At 46.2% G+C, this 22,540-nt stretch overlaps 2 protein-coding genes across 7 annotated transcripts in view; one reads left to right on the top strand and one right to left on the bottom strand.

Annotated features, from left to right (window-relative positions):
- On the top strand, window positions 1–15,358 carry STK38 (serine/threonine kinase 38). Of its 2 annotated transcripts, XM_014872808.2 has the most exons (14): window positions 1–134; window positions 1,982–2,114; window positions 4,601–4,652; window positions 4,797–4,919; window positions 5,448–5,531; window positions 6,226–6,349; window positions 6,740–6,894; window positions 8,401–8,503; window positions 9,061–9,122; window positions 9,683–9,800; window positions 10,151–10,274; window positions 10,987–11,082; window positions 11,330–11,424; window positions 12,215–15,358. In XM_014872808.2, exons 2-14 carry the CDS (start codon window positions 1,984–1,986, stop codon window positions 12,343–12,345), a joined length of 1,398 nt encoding a protein of 465 aa, XP_014728294.1. In that variant the 5' UTR covers window positions 1–134; window positions 1,982–1,983; the 3' UTR covers window positions 12,346–15,358. The 2 variants fall into 2 exon arrangements, with proteins under 2 accessions (XP_014728294.1, XP_088036494.1); XM_088180368.1 differs by lacking the exon at window positions 10,987–11,082.
- Window positions 15,359–16,172: 814 nt separating this feature from the next.
- KCTD20 (potassium channel tetramerization domain containing 20) overlaps window positions 16,173–22,540 on the bottom strand; it is a 31,157-nt gene continuing 24,789 nt past the window's right edge. For all 5 annotated transcript variants that reach the window (XM_088180363.1, XM_088180365.1, XM_014872811.2 and 2 more), the window contains 3 exons: window positions 21,836–22,033; window positions 20,744–20,854; window positions 16,173–19,338 (listed from right to left, as the gene is read on the bottom strand). In XM_088180363.1, coding sequence (XP_088036489.1) covers window positions 19,046–19,338; window positions 20,744–20,854; window positions 21,836–22,033 — 602 coding nt within the window. In that variant the 3' untranslated portion in view covers window positions 16,173–19,045. The remainder of the gene's footprint in view (window positions 19,339–20,743; window positions 20,855–21,835; window positions 22,034–22,540) is intronic.

Below are 22,540 nucleotides of genomic sequence, written 5' to 3'. Positions count from 1 at the left end.
GGTGCGGGGGGCGGCGGTAGCGGCGAGGGGGCTCCGGTGGCCCCGGTCCCGAGCCCCCCACCCGCCTGCCCGCGGCCGCCTCGCCGGGACCCCGCCTCGCCTGCAGCTCCTGCCGCCCCTCCCGGGGGCTCCGGGTAAGCCGCTCCAGCCTTGTTCCCATGGGCGCCCCCCGCCCAGCGCTCCGCATCCCCTCCCCGCCCTCCTCCTTCCCTCCGGCCCCGCGGGCCCCTTTGCCGCCCGGTCCGCCCGGAGCCCTGGGCCCCGGTGGGGCTGGGGGTGGCCGTACTGCGGGCCGGGGTCCGTCCGGCTGCGGGCCCGGGGGTGGTGAGAGTCCCCTGGGTCCCCTGCTGCTCCTCTGTTGGAGGCTCGGGCCCCCTTTGTCCGCTCCCGGGGATGCTGCCGAGCTCCTCCGCGGGGCCGCCACCCCAGTGCCACGCCGGTGTCACCTCCCCGGACGAGCCCCGGGGCGAGGGCGTCCAGCCCCGCTCCGTCCCGCGGCGGTCACAGGGCTCTGAGCGCCCATCCCCGTGGAAAGGGCCTCAAGCACCAACAGGTGCTTACTTTCTCTTTTCTTCCCCTTCTTTTTTTTTTAAATTTTTATTTTTTTTGTATTTTTTGTTTTGTTTCCCTGCACCCCCTTCTGTTAGATAATTTTCCTGGTTTGGTGTCTAGGAAGTGAAGACTACCCATGGCTTTTACACCTCGTGCTCACAAACACAGAGTGTTTAACCCTGTAACCCCCCAGTCTCCGGGTGTGCAATCCCGCATTGCTGGGAGTGTAACCTCTCACACATCCAGGGGTACTCACAGAGTGTCACCCCCTCCTCGTGTGTGTCCCCTCTGAGCTGCTCTTCCATAAAGCCCTGATTCCATCTTACATAAAGACATAATTCCATCTCAGAAGTCACCCAGCTGGAGATCCTCACCAGCTCCTGTCCCACGAGGAAGCTGTAAAGGCAGCACACAGGTAGCTGCTGCCTGGGAAGGAGTTGGTTTGCAGGGCCCCGTGGTGATGCCTTGTAAAGATCTGTAAAAAGTGAACAGAAAGGGTTATTCGAGTGTGTTGGCAGCACCCAGGGTTATAAAAATGGGAAGTGTCTCACCTATTTTGTCTGCAATTTCTAGTAATAGTTGCAAAACTCTTGTTACCTTACTGTGAGTTCAGTGGTGCCCAGGAGAACCAGGGTAAGGCATAGTTGTATATATGAAATCTTTGGGTTTTTGATGTGTATCAGGAAATGGAGCTGGGGTGTTAAATATACTAAAACTGCTATTGGTTGGGGGTGCCACACTCTAATATTTATATACTGTATTCTCAGAAATAGGATATCAAAATACATATATCTTTCTTAGAAATAAGTATGTCAGATACTTACACTAGGGTTTGGGTTTTTTGGCTATTTTTTAAACTACAACTTGCTCGAAGGCAGTGATCCTCAGGATTTGGCCAAATTTCTTTGAGAAAACATCTAGTAAAAGTGGTTAAGGACAACTAAATGCCCTTTTTGCTCATTCCTCAGTTGCTCTCTTATTGGGATGACTTTTGGGATTTAGCTAAATTTCACAGCAGAACAGCCAGTAGGCAACTGCTGGAATTATTTTTGCAGAGTTTATGGGAAGAATAACTTCTGGATTAGATGTTTCAGTGTGATATTCCTGACTTTTGAACATTCATTAAAGATAGAATAAAGATAGGTGGAAGCAATAAACATTTGCAGTACTGGCTGAAATTGTGGTTTTTGAGGCACAAAGTTTCTTAAGTTTCCTTCCCTCTAATTTCAGATCAAAAATGTTCAAAACAGGAAGTTTGACTTGTACCTTTTATTTTGTAAGACTTTTCCTTGCTTAGCTCAGACTGGTGATATTTGTTGTTAAAATCTGAGCTCTCTGATTAAGCATCACTTAATGGGTTTGGGCTCTTGTTTTAAGATTATTTGTCATTTATAATGTTTGATGTTCCTCCCTTCTCCTTTTCTGGCAGCCATGGCCATGACAGGCCCCACGCCGTGCTCGTCCATGAGTAACCACACCAAGGAGAGAGTCACGATGACAAAGGTGACATTGGAAAACTTCTACAGCAACCTCATTGCCCAGCACGAGGAGCGAGAGATGAGGTAAAAATCCTTCTTGTTTCCCTTCCATACTGGATAAGAGCCAACATTTAGATTGAAGGAATTTCGTTTTTTTGAGCCAAAGCAAAAATAATAAAATCACAGATTGCTTTGTGTTGGAAAGGATCTTAAAGCTCATCCAGTGCCACCCCTGCCATGGCAGGGACACCTTCCACTGTCCCAGGCTGCTCCAAGCCCCACACCTGGCCTTGGACACTTCCAGGGATCCAGGGGCAGCCACAGCTGCTCTGGGCACCTTGTGCCAGGGCCTGCCCACCCTCCAGGAAACAATTCCTTCCCAATATTCCATCCATCCCTGCCCTCTGGCAGTGGAAGCCATTCCCTGTGTCCTGTCCCCATCCCTTGTCCCCAGTCCCTCTCCAGCTCTCCTGGAGCTCCTTTAGGCTCTGGAAGGGGCTCTGAGGTTTACCTGGAGTTTTCTCCTCTCCAGGCTGGACAATCCCAGCTCTCCCAGCCTTTCCTCCCAGCAGAGCTGCTCCATCCCTCTGATCATCCTGGAGCTTCCTCTGGACTCTCTCCAGCAGCTCCAGGTCCCTCCTGTGCTGGATCCCAGGGTTGGAGGCAGCTCTGCAGGTGGGGTCTCACCTGAGCAGGGCAGAGGGGCAGAATCCCCCCCTGCCCACGCTGGGGGCTCAGCCCAGGGCTCGGTGGGGTCTGGACTGGGGCAGGTCCAGCTCTGCCCCAGCTCCTTCTCCCAGGGCTGCTCCCAGTCCCTTCTCTGTATTTGTGCTGGGGTTGCCCCCATCCATGTGCAGATGTACAGGGAGACAATGCCAGGAGCCAAGGGGGGGAGCTGTGAGGGTCACTCAGTGCTGCCTGTGACTGGCCTGAACCTGTGGCACCTCTTTAATTTCCCCAGTCCAAACCAGCAATGAACTGGTCTGAGCTGTGGGACTTTTCTTCAGCTGGAACCCTCTAATTTGCTCAATGTCCTCAAGTTGTAACACTTGGATTTCTGCTGTTCTCCCAGCTTGCCATGGAGTCTATAACCAGAATTTGGAAAATGGTTCAAGGTTGGTTTGGCTTTGCTGCCAAAGCTGTAATGAGCTCCCTGAGGAGCTCCCCAATGCCTGCTCACTACAAGGGCTGCAGAAATGAGGAAGCAATTTAGAAATAAATACTAATATGCAAAGATATTTTCTTCAAAGCTTCAAATGAGTAAAGAGAGACTGAGGTCTAATTCAGGCAGAAAATATCATTGATTAAAATAGTTTCTTTCTCTTCACACAACTCTTGCCTTTAGAATTTATTTACTTATTATGAGCACTGTTGTGTATTCCCAAAATCTCAAATGTTTTTTTCCTGTTTAGGATCAAGACCTTGTCTGAACAAACAGACTGGACTTTATAAGTTACATGTTTTTTGTAACAACAGATGTCTGTGGGTGTGTAATTTGGAGTTTAAATGGTGTTGATACTGTACCCTGAAGTGCAGATTGAGCCTATTAGGGATAGTTGGGAGAATTTCAGCATGGCTTTGGCATCACTCAGTCCTGCTGAGCCATTTAATTCTGTGTATTTGCTACTGGAGTTGCTGGTTTGAGTGTGGATTGGGATGACTGGGCAGGGCTCACTGGTACTTGAGCAAGGACATTTTCATTGTGCCTGATTCTGAAGGGATATCCCCAAATATTATCATGTCATAGCAGCTGCAGAGCCCCAGGAGACAGGAAGAGGATCTTGCATAGAATGACTTGCAGAAAGAGAAGGAATTTTTTAGTACATTTGTAATGTCCCAAACCACCAGTCCCAGTTCAGCCAGCTGTTAATACGACTGGGAAAATGTTCCAAGAGGATAATAATTACAAATGTCCCCTGAAGTCATTCTCCTTATAAAGTCTTGCTTCCTCCTTTCTTTTCTCCCAAATAATCATTTTGTACTAAGGCTGTAGATATTTCTGATTCTTTAAGGCAGAGAACATGTACAGACAAGTTTCCTCTTCCCAAATATTTTGAGTATCTCAGCGATTAGGAAATCTAAAATAACTTTCCTCATCTTGCATGTGAATTGAGATGCAGAGTAATTTTAAATGTGTTTGAATACCAATTCTCCCTGGAATAAGGGAAATTTTGGTGTTTAAATGCTTCTTATGGCTCTGGCCTGAAGTGACTTGCCCAGCTGTCAGAGACAGACAAGAACAGAACCCAGATCTCTCCATTTGTATTTGTGTACAGCAAAAATGTACATTTGAAGAACTTGTGAAACTCAAGGCAGGTTTAGTTTATTAAAACCAGAGAGGACAAGGTTGGAATTATAAAACTGGACTGTAGATTCTTCAAAATTAATTTCCTGTCTGAGTCTCTCCTGTTCATATTTTACATTCGTAACTTGCTGGCACAGGGCAGAGGGGTGGGTATGTGCACCTTAAGAAACAATGTTAATGATTCAACCTGAGTTTTTTTCTAATTTGATTTAAAAAGTAAGGTTAATGATTCAACCTTTATTTTTCTAATTTGTCTCTGCTCTAGACAAAAGAAACTAGAACAAATGATGGAAGAAGAAGGCCTTAAAGATGAAGAGGTAATGAATACAGAAAAACTATCTTAATGGTTAAATATGAGAAATTTTCTTTTCTAAATGGAGATCTGGGATCTTTCCTTGGAATTGCTGTGGTTCCTGTGGAACCCACCTGCAGAACTCTCACTGGGGTCTCTTAAACTCTAGAAAAGACTCAGGAGGTCGGCACATGCACAGAAGGAGACAGAGTTCCTTCGCCTGAAGAGAACCAGGCTTGGACTGGAGGACTTTGAATCTTTAAAAGTAATTGGCAGAGGAGCATTTGGAGAGGTGAGTCCAGAAAAAAAATGAGTTCATGTGTTTTTAACTGGCTCTGGTGTTTGTTAAAGACTTGCTCAGTTTATACAAACAAAAGGTAACACCACAGACTGACTTTAGTGAACAGTCAGGTGCAGCTGGTTTTTACCTAAGAAATGCTGGTTCAATCCTGTGCTTTAAAGGAAACGAGTGATGTTGAAAAGGAGCTGATGGGCAGCTAAATGCAGGGTGGCAGTGGGTTTTAAAGGTGAACTTCTGAGACTGGACTAAAGGAGAGGTGGAGGGCCCTTGCAAAGTCTGGTGGCCTTCAGAGAAGGGGCTTTGGACCATCTGCTTTAGGTGGGAATAGCTCAGAGTCCTCTCACTTAAAATAACTGCAGCTCTTAGCATTGACAGGACTTCGTGCCTTTACTGTGCACTGTTCTTGTGGTTTATAATCTGAGAGGATTTCATGAAATGGAAGCCAAGGGCTTGACAGCCAACTTTGCCAGGAGCTGTGCTGGGAATGCTGGATTTGATGCCACCTTTGTGTGCCCCCAGGTGCGCCTGGTCCAGAAGAAGGACACGGGGCACGTGTATGCCATGAAAATCCTACGCAAAGCTGATATGCTTGAGAAGGAGCAGGTGAGGAACACCCTGAGCAGGAATTGTACCATGGCTCACTCTGGGAGGTCACTGTGGTGTGTGCAGAGAAGGAATAGGCATCTGGGCTTTAGTTTAGTAGCTAAAAATTCTGGGTTTTTTACCTCTTTTCTTATAGAGGAAATAAGTCAGAAAAATCTCTGAATTCACAAGGACTTGTTTTCTTTCAACACAAAGTCCTGTGCAAATGATTCAATGCAGACTGCAAGGGCAGTGTTTTACTGCATTTCTGACTTACAGGATTAGATATAAATATCAGAGATACAACTGCTGGAATTCAGACTCAGAGACATAAAACAGCAGCATTTAACATCTTTAAGCCTTTCCTTTGCTAGTACTTCTGGATATATAATGAACTGAGACAGTCACATGTTCAGCACTTGGATGAAGCTCTTGTGTTTTCAAAAAGAGATCTAATGATTAGGTATATTTGTAAAAAAAGAGATTTTTCTATGTAGGGTTTATATAAGGTATAGGTTTACTAGGTGTATATATAATTGATATAAAATATGTGTATATAATCAATCACATGTTGAAGTTCTGATAGTGTTTCTGCCTTTGTGCAGAAGTTTGACTTTTGTCTTCTCAATACTCGATGCTGTTCAGAATAATAATTGAATTGTGTGTGAAATAAATGCATGTAATAAACCAGATCCAATGCACTGTGTGTGTCCAGGTTGGCCACATCCGTGCAGAGCGGGACATCCTGGTGGAGGCAGACAGTCTGTGGGTTGTGAAGATGTTCTATAGTTTCCAGGACAAGCTAAACCTCTACCTGATCATGGAGTTCCTGCCTGGAGGTAACTCTCTGGAATGCAAGGGCTGCTCTCCTTTTGTTTGGGGGATTGGTAATTTCTTCATTACAAATGCAGTCTGGGACTAGAGTGCACATGGGTGCCCTGTTTGTACATCTGGGAGGGAAGCAGATTTCTGCTTTTTAGGCTACTGAGGTGTTTGGGCAGGCTTGAGGTTTCCTGTTTGGGTTTTCAGGCTGCAGGTATTTAAACTGAGCTTTAACATGCTTCTAGTTGTAGTTCCTACCCTTGCTATGCCCTGGCTGTCTATAGAGCCACAGCATATCCAGGTTTGGCAACCTCTAACCTGAATGCAGCAGAAATCGCTTTCTTCTATAAATGTCTCCAAACTTAGTGAGAGTGGAGGCTGTGTGTTCACCTCTGGGGGGTTTGCAGGTGACATGATGACACTGTTGATGAAGAAGGACACTCTGACAGAAGAGGAGACACAATTCTACATTGCTGAGACCGTGCTCGCCATTGACTCCATCCACCAGCTGGGGTTCATCCATCGGGACATCAAACCAGACAACCTCCTCCTGGACAGCAAGGTTTGGGCTGGCAGAGAGGCCTTGTGATTGTTCTTACTGACCTGAAGGGGTGTTGACACTTGTGGAAGAAGATGGTGCTTCTTTATTTAGCCCTGTTCCTTCCAGCTTTTGAGGAATCTGCCAGATTGCAGGGGAAAATCCCCAAAGGAAAGACCCCAGCTCCACTCAGACCTGGAGCTCTTCTGACAGCTGTTTAAACTATTTTTGGCTATTTCAGATGCAGTTTAAAGCACGTGGTTTCAGTTCCCTCTCAGGCAAAGCTGTTTCCCTTTCCTCTCACATCTGTTACACTCTCACTTGGTTGTACCAAATGTGAAGGACATGGCTGTTGCAGTAGCCAGGCTGAGAGTGGAGAATCTCCCTGAGGATCAGGGTGTAGTCCTGAGGGCTGGCCAGGCTACCTGGGTATTGCAGGCACTTTGCTGAAAGCCCAGTTGTTTCAGTGTCCTCCTACTGCTCACTCCAAGTTTGCCTGAAATTAAGATTCCTTGGAAAGAGTTTGCCAGCAGTAAATAATGACAATGACTTTCCCACTACTGTGTAATGCACTGTTGGAATTACTGCAGAATCCCAGAATGGTTTGGGTTAGAAGAGACCTTGAAATTCATCCTGTTCATCCCCTGCCATGGCAGGGACACTTTCTGCTGTCCCAGGCTGCCCCATGCCCTGTCCAGCCTGGCCTTGAACACTTCCAGGGATCCAGGGGCAGCCACAGCTTCTCCAAGCATTGTGCCCAATTCAGAATCTAGACATGAATACATTTAGGACTTTGAAAAGGAGATGTATTTTATATATATATATATTGCACATAGTCAGTGTGGTCACGTTATGCACCAGGACAGATTCAGTCACTGAACTGAGAGTGTTTTTTATCTCTTGGGGCCAATACACAGCCCAGGGACTGCAGCTGCCTCTGGAGTGGTTTCCTTTCACCCTGAAGTGGTTGGGAACTTGCAGAGCAGAGGTTTCCTGAAGTAAACTCTCACTGGGCTTTCACTGTGGAGTAGCAATGGAAGTATTGATGCCTTCATTCCCTGTACACATCCAGTGCTGGGTTTAAATAAGGAAGGTGAAGAATATTGAGAGGCTGGAGCGTGTCCAGAGAAGGGAAAGGAGCTGGGGAAGGGTCTGGAGCACCAGGAGCAGCTGAGAGACCTGAGGGGGCTCAGCCCTGGAGAAAAGGAGACTCAGGGGGACCTTCTTGCTCTCCCTGATAGCCAGGTGGGGGTCAGGCTCTTCTGAGGACCTGGCTTTAAGTTGTGCTGGGGAGGTTCAGAGATATTAGATTTCTTTTTTTTCACTGCAGGAGTGGTCAGGCATTGGAATAAGTTGCCCAGGGAGGTGGTGGAGTCACAGTGTCTGGAAGTTCAAGAGGCATCTGGATGTGGCACTTGGGGACATCATTTAGAGATGTTGATGGTGGTGTTGGGTTCTCTTCCAGCCTTGCTGATGCTGTGATTTACTATGATAATGTCTTATATTGGTTTTGGATTTTTTTATTTCTAGGGCCATGTGAAACTCTCAGATTTTGGTCTGTGTACTGGACTGAAGAAAGCCCACAGGACAGAATTTTACAGGAACTTGAATCACAGTCTTCCCAGTGACTTCAGTAAGTTCTTTGGCTCCAAAGGGTAACTGATTGGTTGCTCTTGGGTCCTGACACAACTCATTTCAGTGTGAGGGTGTGGCTGCAGTGGGGAGTCTATTTTTATTTTACAGAAAATGAAAATCCACCTCAAGATGTAAAGTTGAATATTAATTTCAGTTACTTTAAACCCATTTTCATTTCCAGGAGTTTGTCTCTGAAACAGGCTCTGCTGTAGCCCTTTGCATGTGTAATAAAATGAGAACTCAGTGAGTTGGTAGCTGCTGGCTGGATCTCAAGTGTTACTGAAATTAATTAACCAGCACAGTCTCTGAGTATCCAGGATTATTCTCGAGGGGAATAACTTGGATCAGGGAGTTACATCAACCCTGCAAGGATGGTTTGCTAATGAAAGACTTGATGAGATGTTGCCCATATTTCATAGGTTTGGAAGTTGCTGAGAGATTTAGGTTTGGGGTATTGACACACATCTTAAATGAGATCTTTAGTGTAATGTTTTGGGGGTAAAAATATGTTGGGTGGCCAGCAGGATTCAGTCACAGCTATTGAATCTCCTTCAGCTTTCCAGAACATGAATTCCAAAAGGAAAGCAGAGACTTGGAAGAGGAATCGCCGGCAGTTGGTGAGTAGGTTCCACCTGCTTGGAAATGTTCCTGCTGAGGTGTTGCACCCCAATGGAACATGGATTTACATGGAAGTTTTTAATGCATCTGAGTCCTGGACAATCCTGAAAGGAAAAGATTCAGGCATTTTTAAAAAGAAGAGGAATGACTCTAGTTTGTCCTTCATCCATCTGCTGAACAGCTGGTGACATATGTGCTAGAGACAGCCCTGCCATAATTATTTACATGGATATCTGAAGTCTCCCAGCCAAAATTATCAGTTCTTGCCACTTCCAGTCTCACAAAGGGCTGCTGACCCATTCCAAGGTGACCCATTCCAAGACAGTGATACCCTTCCTTGTTTTCCTGATTTTAAGACTCTTTCACATGAAGATGTTGATTTTGTCTCTATGAATCTTGGAAGAAAGGCTTTACACACCTTTGCTACAGGATCTCAGAGACAATCTGGTGTCTTCCTCAAAATAACCAGCCACTGTTGTGGCAGTTCTGATGTCCATGTCAGGCAGGTTTCCCTGCAGATGCTGATGGTGATGCTGATAAGTGCTGGTGTTTGTTGCAGGCTTTTTCTACGGTGGGAACTCCAGATTACATTGCACCTGAGGTTTTCATGCAGACTGGATACAACAAGCTGTGTGACTGGTGGTCCCTGGGGGTCATCATGTACGAGATGTTGATTGGTAAGGAGCAGGCAGGCCAGGGCTGGAGGTGGGAATGGTGGAGCAGGACATCAGCTGTATTCATAGAATCCCAGAATTCCAGAATGGTTTGGGTTGGAAGGGACCTTAAAGCTCATCCAGTGCCACCCCCTGGGTGGGACACTCCACTATCCCAGGTTGCTCCAAGCCCTGCCCAACCTGGCCTTGGACATTTGCAGGGACTGGGGCAGCCACAGCTGCTCTGGGCAGCCTATGTCTGTGCTTGGGGTCAAGATCTCAGAGCATCCACTCCTTGCCTGGTCTCTGAGGTGTGTTCTGACTTTAGGAATTAGTTTTACTTGATCCAATATTGTATTTTTGATTTTTTTCAGGTTATCCACCGTTCTGTTCTGAGACTCCTCAAGAGACATATAAGAAAGTGATGAACTGGAAGGAGACCCTGACATTTCCTCCAGAGGTTCCAATCTCTGATAAAGCAAAGGATCTTATTTTAAGGTGCCAGCCCCATGGTTTGCCAGTTAATACAGCTCTGATTTTTTTTTGTCTTGTCTCTGTATTCTGTGCCTGTCATGGCTTGTTTCACATGGAAAAACCCTGATGCTACAAACTGTTACACACATGCATCAAATGCTGACCTCCCTTGTCAAATACTTCTGTCTCTCAAGCCATTTAGTGGTTCCTTGTCTAAAATGTGCTAAAAAGTAGCTCTCATGGAAGTGCTACTACTCTGGGAAAATGGTTCTGTTCCTTATGTTGCCTGCAAGCTTCTCATGGAAGGACACAAGTTCAATCCTTTTGACAGAGCTGACTTCTTGCAATAGCAATGATTTTGCCTTTGTAAGCACTGGAGCATACAAATGTTATGTCAGTGCTTGCTGACTCATTTGTACTTCAGTATCTGTTCTCAGGACAGAAATATAAATGTCTGGCTTTTTAAGCTTTAAATGTTCTCCTGTTCTACTCTGCTCCTGAAATAGAAAGGTCACGTTATCCTGTTGTGAAGGAATAGCACATCTTAACTGTGGCATTGGACATGACATTCCTATACATAACTGTGTGTGTTGGTTTTGCTGTGGAAGTTCTTAGTCTGCTCCATTTAAATGTTAAGAAACTGCAGCAGTATCAGTTCAGAAAGCTGTTCCATTTCTGGATGGAATGTGCTTTCGTTTTCATTCTCCCTTCATTTTCATTCTTCCTTCCATCCCAGATTTTGCTGTGAATGGGAGCACAGAATTGGTGCATCTGGTGTGGAGGAAATAAAGAGTAACCCATTCTTTGAAGGGGTTGATTGGGAGCACATCAGGTAAGAGGCTTTGCAGAAAAGCAACTGCTCTTCTCTAGGGACTGCTCAGGCCAGCCCTGGTCTGCAGCAGGGAGCAGCTGCCTGGCATTTCTCATATCCAGCTGTGGGTGAGAGCATTTTGTTCTCTACCTGAAGCTTGCTGAGGTTTAGGTACCTTCAGTCTTGATTCTGTTAAGAAATAGAAGTTGGCTGAATCCTGCTTTGTCTGCCTTTGAAATCTCAATGCTCCATCTGCTCTTCTTGGCAGAGAGAGACCTGCTGCGATTTCAATAGAAATTAAAAGCATTGATGATACCTCAAACTTTGATGAATTTCCAGAATCTGATATCCTTAAACCAACAGGTAAAATGATTGTTTGATTCTCTGTGTAAACCTCCCTCCTCTCCTGTAGAATAATCCTCCCTGTTAATCAGATCTTACTAGATGCTGATTTTTTTTTTTTATCATGCACTTTGTGGTGCAGGGGGTGCAAGCTGGAATTTGGGTTCCAGGAGATGCAGGCTTGTAAATGATGTGGGAGTTGCCTGAGAAAGGGCAGTAGAGCTTCCAGAAAGTTCAAATCTCAGCAGGGCCTGAGAGCCCAATGCTGCAAGTTCCCCTTGGTGCTGATTCCTGCTGGAGCAGGGGTAGGGAAGGGTGGAACTGAAGGGGATGTTTTGGTGTGAATCTCTGAGGGATCACAGCATAGTCACACATTTGCCCCATGAGTTTAAAAACAGAATCCCAGACTGGTTTGGGTTGGAAGGGATCTTAAAGTTCATCCCATTCCAACCCCTGCCATGGGCAGGGACACCTTCCACTATCCCAGGTTGCTCCAAGCCCTGTCCAACCTGGCCTGGAACACTTCCAGGGATTGGGGCATCCACCACCTCTCTGGGCAACCTGTGCCAGTGTTCCATAGCTCATATTATAAAAAACTTCTTCTGTGTGGTCTGAATCTACCCTCTTTTATTTTAAAATGCCTGTGCCATGTCCTGTGTCCCAGCAGTTCTTTCCTGCTGGTTGAAGCACCAAAACTGCATCCTGCATTTAGGATATTTTTTTTTCCTTTAGAAACATTCATCTAGTGTTTTGTATGAAAATAAACTCTGCAGTTCCAAAGGATAATTCTGTTACTTCTATGTCTTCCCAGTGGCAACAAGCAACCACCCAGAGACTGACTACAAGAACAAGGACTGGGTTTTTATCAATTACACCTACAAGCGTTTCGAGGGCCTGACAGCCCGAGGAGCAATTCCATCCTACATGAAAGGAGGGAAGTAACACAGCTTTACCTGGGACTGCTGAGCCATGGAATTCTGTTGCTGTACTTTGGGTTTATACTCATAAAAGAACTTGTTTTTGTTTTTTTTTTTAAGAAAACTTGAGGGCTGTCAGCTCTTGGAGAAGACTTCAGGACCCTGTTTTGTTACACACCTGGTTGTTATTAAGGATTTTTTTTTTCCTGTGCCATTGAAAAATTCCACAGGTTTGCATCATCTCTGCTGCCAGCACCTTTTGCTGCTTCAGGAGCAAGAGGTTTTTTTTTTTTGTATTCTTTGCCAGACTGTCCAGTCCATCGGGAGATGAGAGCAAGCTCTCCCTTTGGCATTGCAAAGCATGGGATTCTATAGGACTGCATCCAGTCCTGCATTAAGTGACAAACTCAATCTGCCAATTCTGCCAGCACTGTTTGCCCAGTAGCTGAGGACTCCAGGACAGAGGAAACAAAGCAATAATTGAAGCTTGAGACAAACAACTCCCCAGGAAACTGTCTAGCAGAAGGACACAACTTGGATTGCCTTAACCTTACTTTGTAGTGCTGTTTTTATAATGTTCCATGGAAGCCTCTTCAATAGCATTTCTCAGCTCTGTCGCTGTGGCCCCCAGTTCTGGTGCACTTTACTTTTGGTACTAAGTGACCCTCAAGCCATTTAATATTTTTTCTAAATTAAAAGAGTTTGCAACACTTTTTTGCTTTCCTAAATAGAGGAGAAATGGGCCATTTCCTCCACTAAGCGCTGCGTTTTTGGTTACTGTAAGTCAGGATGGATCTATAAACAATGCAGATAAACTACAGCTGGTCACATAAGTGGGTCTGGAGTTAGAGCAGAGGGAGGGAAATTCCAGGAACCTGATCCTTGGTGGGCAAGTTGTGCACAGCTGGGCCAGCCCTGAGGCTCCCCAGGCTGGCTGCTGCTGTTTCTTACCCACCTCTGAGCTCTGCTGCATCTGCAGTGGTTTAAAGGCCAAAACTCATCTTCTGTGGCCTTTTTGCTGTTGGTTTGGAGCAGAACAGGGTCAGAATATTGCTGATGGAGCCTGCCTGGTGTTCCCTCACAGAGCTGCTCTTGCTGTCCTGGCTGTACCATCTGTACCCACAGTGTTCCATGGATGGTGCCTCATGGGCTCACTTTTGGGGCACTGGAACCCACCGTGTCCACTCTTTGATTGTTGCCTATTCTAATTTATAAAAAGTAAATTCAGTTCTGAGCAGGGTCTCTCCAGGTGAGCCCCAAAGTGCCTTTCCTTGTTTAAGCCTCTCTCAGAACATGAGAGCATTTTGGGAGGGAGGATTCTGCCTCAGCTGAGCTTTTCCTAATTCCTTTTTCTAGCCACGAGCTCCACTTTGTGTCCATTTGTAGTTAACCCTGCACTTCCAGGGGCAGAGGCATTGACCCTCGGGCCTGCATGGTTCCAGTCTGGAATTTACAATCAGATATTAAAAACACAGTTCAATGAGGTTTCTAAAAGCATGTCTCAATACAAATTGTCTTGGATTCTTGCCAGTTTCTCTTGGTGCTGAACACTAACTCTGGAGTACAGATGAGACAAAGCTCCAGTGATGTCTCACAGGAAAAAAAAAGGCTTCCAGGTCTGTTTAGTCCTGACTTTCTTGATTAGAAAATGAAACAAAATGGATTTGTAGTGGAACTTGTTTTTTACATAGGTGCTTGTAGGGAATGTTTACCTAGATGTCTCTTGACTCGAGTGCCATCCTGCAGGACTGGTGGGGGACTGCCAGTACTGTACAGAACTCGTCAGGGTCCTCCCCTCACCACCCCTGTGCTTTTTGTACATGTCCTACGAGTTTATGACTTGCCATAAGCAGTTGGATCCTACTGAGCTGAAATGCAAATCCAGCCTTAATGAGAAGTCCCAGGATCTGTGTGGTCAGAAGGGCTCACTCAGATGAATAAGGACTATCAGAAGGAATGATTGTAGGATCAGGCTTTCATCAACTCATCCCTAGGTCACATTCTGCTCCCTTTTTATGACTTTACATGAAGGACTGATACCAGCTTCTCAAACTGTTCCATCCTTATCCAGTTTCTTCTAGCCATTTGAAAATGTTGCCTTATAAACCATTGGAATTAATGTAACACCATTTTTTTTTTCAATTCCTACCAGCTTAGTTACTGCCTTAAAATTAAAATCAAAATCCTTTGAAGCTGCTGTGGATTAGGAACAAACGATTTTGAGATAATAGCTGCATTCTTAGCCCTTTACTGAAAGGGACCAGCATTTTTATTTGTAAATACCAAAGATGAAAAAGCTAAACAATTTTAAGTTGTGATAAGTTGCTGTGAAAAACCAACTCTCTAGTACTGTGTATTGTGCATTTTTAGTGCTGTGTTTGAAGTGGGACCTCTCAGCTGTGTCACTGGAGTCCAAGGTGAAGTTTTCAAAGGCACGAGGAGGAGTTGGGTACCTCATTCCTGTTGTCTTCCAGCAAAAGTTGGACGTTTTTGAACCCAGTCCTGTTGGACACACCTTTGCAGTGGGAGGTTCTGTATCTCAGGTGCAGTGCAAGCTTGCATCCTGTTCCAGGTTTTTACCAACGTTGGGGAAAAAAATGTCTCCTACAGTGTCTCCTTCCCAGGATCCACACTTCACTGCTAACAGTAAAGATTCTGTATGCCTGTTACATCTCCCACAGTAGCCAAACATTTGTACATTTTTTTGTGTTTTGAGGTTGTTAGTATCTTTTACCTCTTTTTTTTTTTTTTGTAAAGCTGCAGTTGCTGGATTTGTAGAAGTAATTCCAATCTGAATTTCCAATGGATCTGAACATCTTATGCTGCCAGTTCATCTCTGTATCATGCCTAGCAAAAAGCTGCACTAAGTGTTTCTTATCACTGTGCCCTGACTCTGCCTTAACCTCTAAGTTGAAAAAGTGTTCTGTAAATATTTAAAAGCTGTTACAAAATTGCACTGTACAATTTGGCAGGTATAGTCACCTTTTTATGGAGCGATCTCATTGTGTTGTGTAAATAAAATCCTCTTAGTAAACACATTCCTGTTGGTATGTTGTGTTTTACAAACAGGAATCAGGGAATCCTGGAATGGTTTGGGTTGGAAAGGACTTTAAAGCTCATCCCATTCCACCCCCTGCCATGGCCAGGGGCACCTTCCACTATCCCAGGTTGTTCCAAGTCCCATCCAACCTGGCTTGGGACATTTCCAGGGATCCAGGGGCAGCCACAGCTGCTCTGGGCACCCTGTTCCAGAGCCTGCCCACCCTCACAGGGAGGAATTCCTTCCCAATATCCCATCCATCCCTGCCACTCTCCTTGTCCAGCTCCTGACGAAGAGTCCTTCTCCACTTTTCTTGTAGCCTCTCCAGATAGTGGGAGGTGCTCTGAGTTCTTCACACAAATCCCAACTTGTTCAAACTCTGAGTGCCCTTCACAAACTTCATCAGGAGAAGCCTGGAAGTACATCCAAGGCTGAAGATGGAAATCAAAGCCAGACCTGCTCCAAAGCTGTTTTCTTCTGAAGACAAGTAGGTAGAAGTGGAGAGCACTTTTCACAAAAATACTGGGGCTTGTTGGAGATGCTGCAGTTTGTGGTCAAGGAGTGTTGTCTGTGCTGCCTTTAGAACATCACTGCAATGAGCTGTAGGGATAAATGAACTCTGAGGTGCTCTCAGCACAAATGGTGGGAACACTTCCCTGCCAAAGCAGGCTCTGATGCCAAACTACTCCTAAGACTCCAGAATCCCAACCCACGCTTACTTCATGAAGCAAGGAAACAAAACCTTGTAGCTCTCTATGTCCTGCTTGTTCTTTACTCCACATTTAAAACAATTTTTAAAGGAGCCAAACGAGTCACATATAATTTATACTTTAATAGAGAAAAGAAACCACACATCTGGGGTTCATACAGAGCACAGGAGCACTTCAGTACATCTAGAGTAAGACAAAAGTTGACCTTGTACTTGAAGTAGGTGACTGTGAGAGGAGGAAAAGCAAACACTTTTAAAATCTGGTTCAGAGTTCCAGTGGAACTCACTCTACTAACAAAATTTAAAATCCAAAATGAATAATTACTTGGGAAAGCCAATAAGCTACCGTGGGTAAGTGGAAATCATTGGATCTGGATAATGTCCATTCCATACTGAAGCTCCAGTTGATTGCACAGGGAATCACAAGCTCCTACAGAACTGGCAGTCTGTAACTCCCAAGAGGGCCTGGTGCAGTTTAATAAACTTCCTGAATCCTTCCAGAGGCTGAGCTAACCCTGGGCTCAGGGACACACTGGGTGGGATTTGGTTTGGCTGGACATGGTACTTCAGCTGTCAGATCCCCAGAGGTGCTGTTGAGGTGCAAATCTCAGCACCTGATGCTTGACACAGTCCTGAGGATCTCTGAACAACACCCACACTTCACTCCTTAGAGCAGAATGTGTGGAACCTCCAATTCCAGCTCAGCTAGGCAATACCAACACTCATTTACTTAATCCTGACACTGCTGGGGAAATAAATACACACTGGAAAACAAACACAGAGCCTGGAGGCCATCACTGCTGGGCACCCAGGGCCTAGGGACACATTCCACCACTGCTGGGGCCACCAGTGCTTCTGTTTGTGCTGAGGAACAGCTCATCACCAAGGCAGGGAGTGGGGTTGGTCTGGCCCCTGGTGGAGGTTCATGGCCCATGTGTCTTCCTTCCTCCACCACATGAACAGCAATTCCTCTGGAGCAATAATGGAGTGTCTGCACATCACCTCAGCTCTGTGCAGGCACCAAAGGACACTTCTCTCCACTGACCCAATGACACACAGGGAGGAGTTTTCAAAAGCAGTCAAGTGGAATTTGGGCATCTGAACACCTGGGACTCTTAGGAGGTCCTGAAATCTTCCCACAGGCACTTCTTTTTAGAAGAAATCCATTTGCTGCACTTGGGAAAGAAGCTAAGAACAGAAACACTGGAAGAATGAAACTTGTATCCATACTAATGGAAACTAAAATGTGCCTTGGCAGAGATTTGTTGCTTGCAACAAAAAATTTCAACTTGATTTTGTTATGTTGCACTGAAAACCACAAACACCTTAGCAGCAACCAGCAGCAAACTTCACTGCTCAATCCACCATGCTCTTGGCAGTCAGGAGGACAACAATACAAATTTTCCTGATGCTGCAGCCCTGCCAAAGAAAAGGATTAAACTTTCTAGAGCCAGACTGATACCTACACCTCAGTTTTGCCCAGTCTGACCAGGTAACTCAACATCCACACAATCCAGATTTCAATACCTCTGCCAGAGCAGCACTGACCTGCCCAGCTTTGTGAGGAGCTGTCCTTCTCTTTCTTCTTGAATGGTTTCAACTTTTCTTTGCACCAGCACCACGTTTAAAAACTCTGGTTTGGGTACACAGAGCCTGTACAGAGCCATCAGAAGGGATGGCTTTGTGAGGCAGCCCTGCTCTGGTGCCCTCAGCTCGGCTGGGGCAGTGCAGAACTCACTGTGTGCTCACCAGGGTTAAGTCAGCTCCTACAGGGAACTCCCACAGGGAATTCAGTGCTGCAGGAGCAGGACCAGTGAGGCTCCAATCCACCTGAGCTAAAGCAGCCTGGAGTGTGCTTTTCCTTAGTCACAGCTTTGTTGGCCCTGAACCCAACTTGCCAGATCAGGACAATACACTCAGAGCAGCAAAGGACAATTTTTCCCAGGTTTGTGCATTTTTCTGAGGGCTGGTTTACTATTGGTATTTCTTACCTGCCTGACAGCAGAATGGTCCAGTCATTTCCAAATTGGGAAGAAAGTAGCTGGCTTTTTAAAGCTGCAGCAGCAGCTCCTTGGAGAGTCTACAGCAATTCTGACTGACTAAGGTTGATGAGACCAAGGATTTTACTCAGGTAGTAAACTGGGAGGAGCTCCTCCACTGGCTTTATTTGTCTTAGTAAGGGGATGGAGAAGACAGGTCAAAGTCTTCAGCATGCACAGTCACCTCTAGAAAGCTTCTTACATCTATCTGGCTATTAACAGATTTATTTTATTGGTAAAATATTAGCTACAGTCTCTTTTGGGTTTTCCTTCAGCATAATCAACTCATTTTACTGAACTTAACAGAACACATCCCTAAAAACAAAGATTCCATCTCATGGAGAAGTACAGATGGGGAATTCCTGTGAACAGGCATGTGCTTCCTATGGAACTGGTTCCTCCTTCCCTAGGGCAGCAGTACACCACGCTGGATCCAAAGCCAGGTGGCAGTGCAAGCAGATTCCTCCACGCTCAGGGTTTTGCTGTCACACTGTGCTACATTTCTGCTGGTTGATATAGAATATCATCTGTCCTGCTTTGACGTTCACTCCTCTGTAACTCACAAAAACAAAGCTGTGCCTAATTGTAAAGGAAAACTTTGTCTTGACAGGCCCAGATTTTCCTCTCGTGTCAAACAAGACGTTCCTACACACTTGTGCTCTTCTTTCAGAAGTTTAGATAAAATATTCAGCACCCACAATCCGGAAGCCTTTGTAGTAGAAACAACAGGTCACTTCTTTTTGTCTGAGGAGATGTTGCTTTTGATTGCACAATTAAGACTATGGAGTGTGGCTCTTTATTAACATGCTTGAAATATGACAAGGTAATAAGAGCACGAACGAGGATGAAGCACCTTGCAGGAGTCTGTGTCCCATCAGTGGGATGAAAGCACGGTGAGAGGTTCCCACATTCTCAGGATTCTCCACCCTGAGCCCCACTAATCCGGCAGATCGTTCACAACCATGTGGGAGAAGGGGGCGTTCAGCCTGTCCAGTTCATCCACTTGTGGGGGGTGATGCATGATAACCTCGTGGTCCTCTGACACATCATCCCCCACCGTGACCAGGTTTGTCAGGGATTTGCTGCGAACACACTGGAAATCCACGTGGCGGCTCTTGCCCTCCTCCTTCTCCCAGGACATCTGGATGAATGGCCTCTGCACGTAGTTATAAATCACCTCAGAGCGGCCACCAGGCCTCCTCTTCACCTTCTCCTTGCACGTGGGGTACCCTGGAAACACAGACAGCCACTCACTTTCACTGCACCTCACAAAGGGACAACAGTGTTCCAGAACATCCAGGTAGAGGTCACTGAGGGGTCAGGGTGGGACACACACACAGCTCAGTACACAAATGCTCAGATTTCACATTTAGCATTACTGGCTTGCAAAAGACTGTTCTCTTTTCCCCTGCAAAGGAGTCCTGAAAGGCTGAATGTCCTTCAAGAAGGAAAACTTAAAGCTCCAGGGCAGGTCATCCCCATGTACCAAAAGATGAGCCAGTGAGGATGAGAAGGAAAAATGGGCAGATAAATCAGGAAGACTATGAGGGTGTCGTAGGTTATGTGAGGAGAAAAGGAGGAGCCAAGGCTTAACATGAGCCCAGGTGGGCAACAAGGCCAAGGGCACCTGGGCTGTACCAGCCATAGTCTGTCCAGTAGGCCCAGGGCAGTGACTGTCCCCCTGTGCTGGGCACTGCTGAGGCACCTTGAGTACCGAGTTCAGTTTTGGGTCCCTCACAACGATAAAGACATTGAGGGACTGGAGCGTGTCCAGAGAAGGGAAAGGAGCTGGGGGAGGGTCTGGAGCATCAGGAGCAGCTGAGGGAGCTGGGAAGGGGCTCAGCCTGGAGAAAAGGAGGCCCAGGGGGAACCTTGTGGATCTGCACAGCTCCCGGACAGGAGGGGGCAGCCAGGTGGGGGTTGGGCTCTGCTCCCAGGGAACAGGGACAGGACAAGAGGAAAGAGCCTCAAATTGTGCTGGAGTGGTTTAGATTGGCTATCAGGGAAAATTCCTTCCCCAGGGTTTTCCAGCCCTGGCACAGGCTGTCCAGGGCAGCGGTGGAGTCACCATCCTGGAGGGATTTAAAAGATGTGTGGATGTGGCACTTGGGATGTGGTGGGTTTAGCAGTGCTGGGTTAATGGTTGGACTCAATCATCTCAGGGGGTTTTTCCAACCTAAATAATTCCATGATTCTCTGACAAGAGGGTGCAGCAGTGTGTGTAGTCAGACTGCAGGTGCTGCACAGCACCAGCCATTCTGTGAGCAAACACAGCTACTATAAAAATAAGTCTCCCAGGACAGAGCCCAGCATTCTCTAAGCTCCCAAAGGAAATACTTGGATCAGCAGGTGGAAGCATTTGACTCTGTTTCCTGTTTACTCATTCCTCAGGAGACAAGTCTTTCTCGTACATGTTATGTACCTTTTACTTGCCTTTAACTTTTAAGCCCCCTGGCCAATTTCAATGGAACATGGTAGAGGTAAAGGAAAAACATGCTGAGTTTTAACTGGTTTCATAAAGATAAATGTAAAACACAGAGTAAACAAGGAAATGCCTGGAGTCTAGAAGAAATCAGGCTTTGCTGACTGTGGAGTCACCTGGTTTTTCATTTCCCTGCCTGAAGCAGCACTTTACCTTCGATGCCAATGCGAATGTTCTTCAGGCCCCGCTCCTTTAACACGGCTTTGGCCACGTCCCGGTTCTCGATGTACTTGAAGAATCTGTACAGCTTGGAACTGTAAAGGACTTGAGAAATAAAAAGGGTGATTAGAATCTACAAAGAGGAATCTTCTCCCTGCTTCTGACATGCCCTGCTGATGCCAAAAGCCAGGTGTGGATTCCAAGAATTACTTCAGGTCCCTGTTTTCCTCACTGCTATTAACTGCACTTCCTTGTGGGAGGGCAGAGATGCACATCACAGTCTTGATAGACTGGGTGGTGATGGGAGTGGAAAACAAAGAATATTCCCTTACTAAGGAGCCAGGAAAAGGCTGAGGGGGAGGTAGAAACAGAAGGACAAGTGCAGTGAGTGCTGGGATCAGGTCTAACTAGCCAGGTGCTGTCTCCAGCAGCACCAGCTCATACAGAGCACACAAATCAGGGTTCCACATGCCAGCATTTCCTCCTGGAGGAAGCCAGTTTGGGAACGTGTCCTTTCCTTATGGCTGGGTGTGGGAAGATAGGTTCAAAGGATAGTACAGAAGGCAATTCCTTTCAGTGAATTAGAGCTGTATTGATTACTGATGGTGGAAACATCTCTGCCTGCCCAATGAGTTTGGGCTTTATAAAAGAGTGGGTTAGCTGGCCACAAGTTAGAGCTTAAGACTGAGAGTCTGATGCAGTTTGGGATGGAGTCTGCTGGCTGTGCTGTGAGGAGGTAAGGGACATGCAGTCATGTAAGGGACAGAGAGGGCAAGATGTTGTGAGGGACAGTCAGGGTTAGGTTAGGGAAGGGATAGCTTGGGGTTAGTCAGTTGTGCAGAAGGAAGAAGGAAACTTGCAGAGAGGACAGGAGACAGAGCTCTGTGGAGCTGCCTGTAAGGAAAGGAGTCAGTGCTGTGTGGAGCTGCCTATGAGGGAAGGAGTTCGGGTTGCCTGAAAAGAGTCCATCGAAAGAAGGCATGGAAAGTTTTCTAATAAAGGACTGGTGATGATGGCAGTCGTGTCCATCTCCACACAATAACTGCAGTAGCTGGGTGTGTGTGGAACAGAGTGCAGAGCCCTTACTTTGTGAATACTCCTCTCCCATGGGAGGTGGATGATCCTCATCCCAGTCCACGGTGTCCTCATCAGTCAGCACGACGATGTGACACTCGCGCTCGCCCTTCCTCGCGCTGTCCACCATGATGGGCAGGATGAGCTCCTCCAGGTAGCTGTCAAACTGCTTGTGAGCCCCATCATTGGACAGCTCGTGTAACAGAGCACCTGAGGAGACACACATCACAGGAGCTTTGCTACAGCATGGAAATAGCTCAGCTCTGCACTTCCCAGATCCATCCACGAGCACAGCCACAATTCCTCTTCAGACAAAATGCTCAACATATGTTCAGACACATTGGCAGCCTCCAGATCCAGAACTGGCAAAGTCAGAAGTGCAGACTGCATTTCAAATGGGATGCAAATTTCACTGCAGAACCACTCCATTCCCATTAAAAACCCACCAAGCTCCAATCAATACAGTGAAACAGTAACAGACTGAATAATTAATTCATTATGACACTTAACTCGAATTTCCAGCAACAACCTCTGCCCTTGAAACTACATTTTGCTGCCTTCTCTGTGATCACTCATCAGAGCACAGGGCAGGAAATTCCACCCACAGCCTGTGTTATCATACCACACACCCCATTTTAGTAGAGTGCCTTTCACAGATTTGTCTGTGTTAAAAGTACTTCTTTTTGCCAGCATGCCCACCAAAAAGCTGCTCCAAAT

This window comes from Sturnus vulgaris, chromosome 29 (genome assembly GCF_052056855.1).
Source record: "Sturnus vulgaris isolate bStuVul1 chromosome 29, bStuVul1.hap1, whole genome shotgun sequence".
Lineage (NCBI taxonomy): Eukaryota > Metazoa > Chordata > Aves > Passeriformes > Sturnidae > Sturnus > Sturnus vulgaris.
The sequence above is the reverse complement of the archived record's forward strand: the minus strand, read 5'-3'. Positions and strand labels throughout refer to the sequence as shown.

Coding starts and splice junctions, on each gene's coding strand:
- STK38 (XM_014872808.2), top strand. CDS start 1,984: ATGGCCATGACAGGCCCCACGCCGTGCTCGTCCATGAGTAACCACACC. Junction 5,532..6,225: donor ATATGCTTGAGAAGGAGCAG/GTGAGGAACACC, acceptor GTGTGTGTCCAG/GTTGGCCACATCCGTGCAGA. Junction 6,895..8,400: donor ACCTCCTCCTGGACAGCAAG/GTTTGGGCTGGC, acceptor TTTTATTTCTAG/GGCCATGTGAAACTCTCAGA.